At 36.6% G+C, this 7542-nt stretch overlaps 1 protein-coding gene across 1 annotated transcript; it reads left to right on the forward strand.

The window, feature by feature from the left end:
• Positions 1 to 512: 512 nt before the first annotated feature.
• LOC135207663 (uncharacterized) lies at positions 513 to 2387 on the forward strand. Its single transcript, XM_064239510.1, has 3 exons — positions 513 to 772; positions 993 to 1123; positions 1420 to 2387. The coding sequence occupies exons 1-3, from the start codon at positions 758 to 760 to the stop codon at positions 1730 to 1732; spliced, it is 459 nt and encodes a 152-aa protein (XP_064095580.1). The 5' UTR covers positions 513 to 757; the 3' UTR covers positions 1733 to 2387.
• The last annotated feature ends 5155 nt before the right edge of the window (positions 2388 to 7542 follow it).

Raw genomic sequence — 7542 nt, forward strand, 5'->3', positions numbered from 1 at the left:
CCCTGGAGAGAACACACGGTCGAAGAACAGAACTTCTCCCATTCGTCTTTCAGACATATTTCTCTCTAAGCGTTATTGTCACATTCCATTTATGAGCACCACGGAATGCTATGCTATACAAGATCACCGATCATAGACTTGTAATCTTCAACTGAGTCTTCTGTATCATGTTTATGTCTGCGAACAAACACAGACACTGGGACTTGATCCACTGTCTCGATTTGTCAGAGATTTGCAACTACATCGCGGCTCGTAGCAGCCAATAACCTCTGTCCTCAACCAGAGATCAGAGGCAACTGTTCTAGATCTCTTAAGATTTAACTACAATTTTTCTTCTTTCCAAAGTTACATGCACCTTCTCAGACCATGTAGAGAAGCTGCTGAAGCAAAGTGCAGCACCAGAGGCTTGTAGTATTGTCTGTTCTGTTCGCTGTTCTCAACCAGAGATCAGAGGAAACTGTTGTAGATCACAGAAAGTTTAATTGCAATTTTTCATCTTTCCAAAAGGTAGGCACAGCATCTTGGATCACGCAGAGAAGAACTTGGGGCAAAATGCTGCATCAATGGCCTGTAGTGTCTGTCCTGGTCGCTGTCTTCATCCAGCAATCAGAGGCAAATGTTCACCATTTCTACTTCACGCTTGTAGACCAGATCCCCCAAGGCAACTGTAGAAACAAATGTGCCCATCCACATCGTCGATTATAGGTCGTGTGCCAGACACTGCACTCGTCTGGGGCCAACCTGCCAGGGATTTGTCATGGCTTACACTCAGGTAGGAAAGTCAAACGATTCTTGTTTATCTTAGAGAAAGCGTCCTATAGCACTTTTTTTAGTCCATATGTTGGTCATTTCAGTATTAACAACCTTGTTATTATGATCATCACTATTGCCATGATCATTGTTGATGTCGCCGTCCTACCTAACAGCAGAACTTCCCTTGAAGAAGTGTTAACCCTTTGAGAGTCCTGTCAAGACGATTTTTTCATTTACAGGTATTTGCCTGCACCTTGCTGGAGGGCTTAACGGGAGTGACGGTTATTGCAACTACAAACTCCACGGCTTACGTTAACTTGTATTATGAAGGACAACTCTATGCTCTGGCATATTATGCAATGTCTTGGCCGTGAGTATAATTTAATCTGTTTGACTGTACATGAGTGCATTCTCTATTTATCTTTCTCACCTTTGACCTGATAACAGGTGGACATATATGTCGCAGAACAGAGTAGTCGTTAATGCTCTACACGGGACTCTAACTCAAGGTAGCTCCCAGATTCTAGTACAAGCCTACTTTAAATCTAATTGTCATTCAAGTATAACCTAAAGCAGTCCTCTGTTTCTTATAGTTTTACCACCAGTGAGAATTGGAACCTAAATTTAGACGATGTGAAACTAAAACTTTCCTCTTTTACTCTCTAGGCAAGGTGTGGCTTTGTGCCAGAGTCTGGGAAGATCCCTGGTCAGCTACACCACCTCAACAGACAAGGAAAATTGGATGAAATCACTGGCTGGCAAATGGTTCTTCATAGGAGCCAAGAAGGATCCTCTGGACCCCAGCAGATTCTACGACATCAACACTGGACAGACCGTGGCGATCCCATTTGAGAAAGGCGTTGGACCTGTGCAGGCCAATATGGCCCTAATAGATAAAGAAGATGGTACTCCTGCCTACAGCACAGGCAACGACTGGTTCACTTGGCCACTGGCTACAATTCTTTGCACACCCAAGTAATCGGTCGATGATAAAAGGCCGTCGTTCAATGCACTTTCAAGTTCTGATCAATTTTCCATGTGTTTTTTATCTTTTCATACTTTGTTGGCAGATATATTCCACAAGCATATTTTTGACACTGGAAAAGAAAACGTCTGCATAGAAAATAGTAATCTTCATATCAGATACTGTAGGCTACTATTTTTGTTAATTATTGTTTGATTATTGCCAGGTCAGTCTTATGGACACAACCAATTTAGAAAGATTGTAGTTTGGTCTCTGACTTACAGAGTCGAAAGATGCAGTCAATTGTAAAACGTAGCTTTTGCCCACTGCAGTGTTGAATCGATGGTCACAATCTACTGATGTGTCTATGATCTGAAGAGAGTAATCACTTATAGCAGACACTGCCTTGTCGATTGCCTTCCTCAACTGGAGGTCACAATAACTTATTACAGAAGGTGTTTGGGTAGGTAACATTAAAATCTTAAGGCCATATCACCATATCACTTGTGGCTGGCATATTTTTTTCTTTAATATAACAATGCCTTGAAAAGGCAATATTTTCCATATTGTTGTTTTTTATCTTAAGGAAAAAATCACTGCAACATTCTTTTGCTTATTGCGCTGTTGAAGTGAAACTAACATTGCAGTCACTTTAACAGACAATGCTATGGTCATGTAGTTAATCTAAATAAATAGTGTGCATATCTTATCAGTTTGTTTTAATTATCTCTGAGTAACCTTTACTGAATATTATTTAATCTAACTTGAAGTTTCTTCAATTTTACACAGAGACATATATATATAAAGGTAACGCCACGGAGGAAAATGAAAAGACAAGAAATGCCAAGATCTTTCTGTCTTCACGACCCTTTACTGGAGGCACGACTTATCAGAACAGGGCAAAAACGTAGTACAAGTAGGCTTAGTATACAAACTGGCATGATTAGATTGACATCAGGTCCAATTCACTTTAATGAAACGAAAAAACGCCTGCGGACTAGATTAGAGATTTCAAAGGCAGACACCCACACGTGGTCACAGGTAATTTAGTCAGAAAACAATACATTTTGAAAAACAAGGATACATACACGACCTGACCATACAGATTTAGTAAAATCCCGAAAATTAGATTAAGGATTCAGGAGCAGTGCCTGATCAAGGCAGTTTTTTTCATAAAACAATACATTTTGTATTAGTAACATTAAATTTACGCAAATGTTCAATCAATGAGTGAGAAACGAATATAGGATATAAATATAGCGAGCATGAGAGAGAGAGAGAGAGAGAGAGAAGAAGATGAGAGAGGAGGAGAGGAAAGAAGGAAGAATATAACTTCTCTCTCTCTCTCTCTCTCTCTCCCTCCCTCTCTCTCTCTCTCTCTCTCTCTCTCTCTCTCTCTCTCTCTCTCTCTCCTTCAGTTTATCATACAGATCATGTCTAACACTCCTTGTGGCTGGGGAAACGTGGACATCTGATACTCATCAGATTTAACGGTCTGGTAATAGATGTTATATCCAGTCAAATATTTGGAGATCCCTAGGGACTGCTATTAAAGAAATGGAGAGCATTCATACCTGACAAATTTGGTGCAATATTTTTATTCTTTTCCATACATATTGATTTTAGTCATTCGTCAACATGATGCAGATAAAAGGACCCTACAGTATCGATTCAACTGAGCCATTACAGACTTTTTGATCAAAGGGCACATCCGTAGTGCCTTGTCCCCATAAACGGAAATCCGGATAAGGACGAAACTTAAACGGAAGTTTTCACTATAACTAGAAATCACTATAACTGATAAGTATCAGATGTTCATGTTGTTTCCTCAATCACAAGGAGTATTAGACATGATCTGTATGATAAAGTAAAGAGGAGAAAGAGAGAGAGAGAGAGAGAGAGAGAGAGAGAGAGAGAGAGAGAGAGAGAGAGAGAGAACATCATGTTCTTAGGTCAGTTTTATACAGCCAAACACTGATGGTGCATTTCTTTTATTCTAGATGAAAATCTCATTTAGCGAACGCAGTCCATCATTTGGCAGTAGTAAGACACATACACGAACTCTCTCTCTCTCTCTCTCTCTCTCTCTCTCTCTCTCTCGTAGTAGCCATCTTGCTTGGTGAGACGTTCCCGCGTGAAGTCAGATTAATCAACAGATATCACAAGTTAAACATACGACTAGAATTTGAGAAATATCTAGAAGTGTTCGTGAACTATCGGTGATAAGATTAGTGTGAAAATAGTAGGATAAAGCGTCTTCTAAGTTAGTTTATCAAGTGTAATACTGTAAATCAGAACAAGATGGCAGTAAGTTCCAACTGCGGGAAGAGATGGCGTAATTTAGCGTGCTTGGCGGATTCGCAATACGATGAGGTAGCAGGAAGGGAACTGGCATTTCTCATCTATGAAATCAGCAACAGTCCTAACCAAAAAGATACAAAAGCATTCATAGATATATTAGAAGGATATAATCCTTCAAACTGGAACAAATCTAATGAAAACATCTTGAAAATAATTGAAGAAGTTCCAAATAAAATCCAAGTGGTCAAGAGACTCATAAAGAAAATATACATAAACCAACATATTCCGACAAAGAAAATGAATAAGGTGAATCTTGTGAATATCCTAATTGACGCATTAGGAAAAAGAATGCCAAAAGCATGCAAACTGTGTAAGGTTTGGTATAGCATAGTCAATCCACAAAACCTAATCAGAAAATGTGCTGCATGCAACATTCCGACCCATCCACAGTGTGCTGAGGTAATGCAAGATATGAGAAAAGATACAAGAATTTTTTGTTCAACATGTCTATCATGGATAGACAATGTTATTAAATCAAGATTGAATGTACAAATAGTTGAGGATGAAGAAGAAGAGGAAGAGGAAGAAGAAGAAGAAGAAGAGGAAAACGGAAGAGAAGTAAACAAAAATGAAATGACAGAAAAAAATAAGGAAAACAAAGAACAAGATAAAAGTATGGATGCAGAGATACTCATTGATACTACATATGAGGCAATAAAGCAGCATACCTACGAAGAAATAAATTACGATATGGCAACAGAAAAGCAAATCCCGAAGAGGCTCTACCCAGATCTACACAATGACGGGAAAGAGGAAAAAATAGACAAGAAAGACAAAATCTGCAACCTTTTGAAAAGAGGGAATTGCAGATTTGGAGAAAGATGTTACTACAAACATCCTAAGGTATGTCACAACTATGAAATATATGGTAAATGTGCATACCTAGATGGATATGGGGATGATTGCAGAGATCTGCATCCAAAAATATGCAAAAACCTAAAAGAAGGAAAGGATGTAAGTTCGACAAAAAATGCAAATATATGCACCCTGTAGCCATGAATCATAATCAAATAAATAACCAACCAAGTAATAAAATCCAAAATAAGAAAGAAACAAATAAAGAGAGAAATCAAGAACATCAGGTAAAAGAGAAAAGCAAACCACCAATGAGATATGCAGAGATGTCAGCAAAAAATTTCAATGCATCAGCTCCAAAATTCTACTCAAGGGATAATAACTGTATTTATTATGCAAGAGGATATTGCAGAAACGGAGAAAATTGCAGATTCAGACACAAAATGAATAATTATGATGAAGGAAGATCAAATATTATGGAAAAGTTGGATTTTTTAATGTCAGAATTTCTGGAAATGAAAAAAAGAACAACATACCAGAACAGGAAAGAGACATGGAAAAATCCTTATTACTACCAATATTAAATGAAGGAGAAAACACGCAAACCATCATAGTGATGAATGCGCAGGGTTTAGTTACGAGTAACTCAAAAAGAAAAATAGAGTACTTAGAAGAACTAACCCAAATTGAAAAGAAAATAGATATAATGAATATAAGTGAAACCTGGTATTCCCAAGAGACTGGGAATGATGATCAAATAAAAGGGTTCCAAACTTATAGATCAGATAGAAAAAATAGGAATCAAGGGGGAACCGCAATATATGGGAAAGACAAAAACAAGGAAAAATATATGAGAAATATAGTAACTCAGAATGTGAACTAATAGCGGTAGAATTTGAATCTGAAAAATTAATGAACATAGTAATATATAGACCTCCTAATACTAAAGAGTTTGACTTAATAATTGAAAAATTGGATGATATATGTAGAAATCACAAGGACTGGACTATTCTCCTATCTGGTGACTTCAACCTTCCTTTCGTAGAATGGAAGAACGAATAGGAGATTGTGGATGTACTTATACATATAAAAAAGAGAGTAATAGTAGTGCAGAAGATAAGAGGCAATTCGAAAAGCTATTAGATATGCTACTAGAATACAACATTCAACAAATAAATCACCTGCCAACAAGAAAGGAAAATACTTGAGACCTAGTATTTGTGAACGAGATGAATTATGTTAAAGAAATAATAGTTTATAATGCGAGTATTTCAAACCATAATGTCATAGAATTAACAGTTCATTCCAAAGCAAGTGAAAACAGAGATAAGCAAGAAATGAAAAAATGGGAAGGATATGGAAAATACAACTTCTACAGTAAAAATATAAAATGGTCAGAAATAAATGAAGAATTAAACAAAGATTGGGATAACATTTTCGTAAGCGATGACATAAGGGTAAATACGGAGATATTATATAAAATATTAGAGAAAATAGTGGATAAATATATACCGAAGAAGAAAAGTAAACATCATTCATGCATCCACCAAGAGACAGAAGGATCTTGTTCCAGAAAATCAGAAAGTGGAAAAAAGGTCTTGCAAAAGAAAAAAATGCATGGAAAGTTATAGAACTAAAATAATGTAAGATAGAAATGCAGAACAAAAGATTATACAATCAAAAGAAAATGAAAAACGGGAATTGGAAGAAAAAACCCTATTAAATATCAAGCAAAACCCCAAACTATTATACTCATATGCGAAGAAGATGAATAAAAGAAGAATAGAAATAGGCCCTCTGAGAATTGAAGGGAGATTAACGAATGAAAAAAAGGAAATTTGCAACATCCTGGCAGAACGATATAAGAGAGAATTCACCCCTAGAATAGATAATGAAGATAATGATATAGAAGTAAGGGACGAAAATAGTGAATATTTAGCTGACATAGAAATTAATGAAGCTGATATTGTGCAGGCAATTAATGAAATTAAAAATGGAGCTGCTGCAGGGCCTGATGGAATCCCTGCTATTTTGTTAAAGAAAGTAGTTCATTCTATCGCAAAGCCACTTGCAATATTATTAAGACAAAGTGTAGATACAGGCAAGATTTATGATGAGCACAAATTAGCATATATCACCCCTACTTTCAAAAGTGGATCAAGACTTGAGGCAAGTAAATATAGGCCTGATGATCTAACATCACATATTATGAAAGTGTATGAAAGGGTAATGAAGAAAAATATTATGAAACATTTAATAAAAATAATTTGTTTAATATAGGACAACACGGTTTCGTACCCGGAAAAAGTACACAAACCCAACTGTTAGTCCACCGTGAGAACATATTCAAAAATATGAAAAGCGGAAATGAAACAGATGTGGTTTATCTAGACTTTGCAAAAGCTTTTGACAAAGTAGACCATAATATATTAGCAAAGAAAATTAGAAAACACAATATCGTAGATAAAGTAGGAAGATGGTTAAAAGAATTTTTACACAACAGAAAACAGATAGTTATTGCAAACGATGAGAAATCGGATGAAACCAAGGTAATATCCGGTGTGCCACAAGGTACGGTGTTAGCTGCAATACTGTTTGTTATTATGATTGAAGACATAGACAGTAATGTTAAGGATTCGGTAGTGAGTAGTTTCGCTGATGACACAAGA

This window comes from Macrobrachium nipponense, chromosome 34 (genome assembly GCF_015104395.2).
Source record: "Macrobrachium nipponense isolate FS-2020 chromosome 34, ASM1510439v2, whole genome shotgun sequence".
In the NCBI taxonomy this organism is placed as follows: domain Eukaryota; kingdom Metazoa; phylum Arthropoda; class Malacostraca; order Decapoda; family Palaemonidae; genus Macrobrachium; species Macrobrachium nipponense.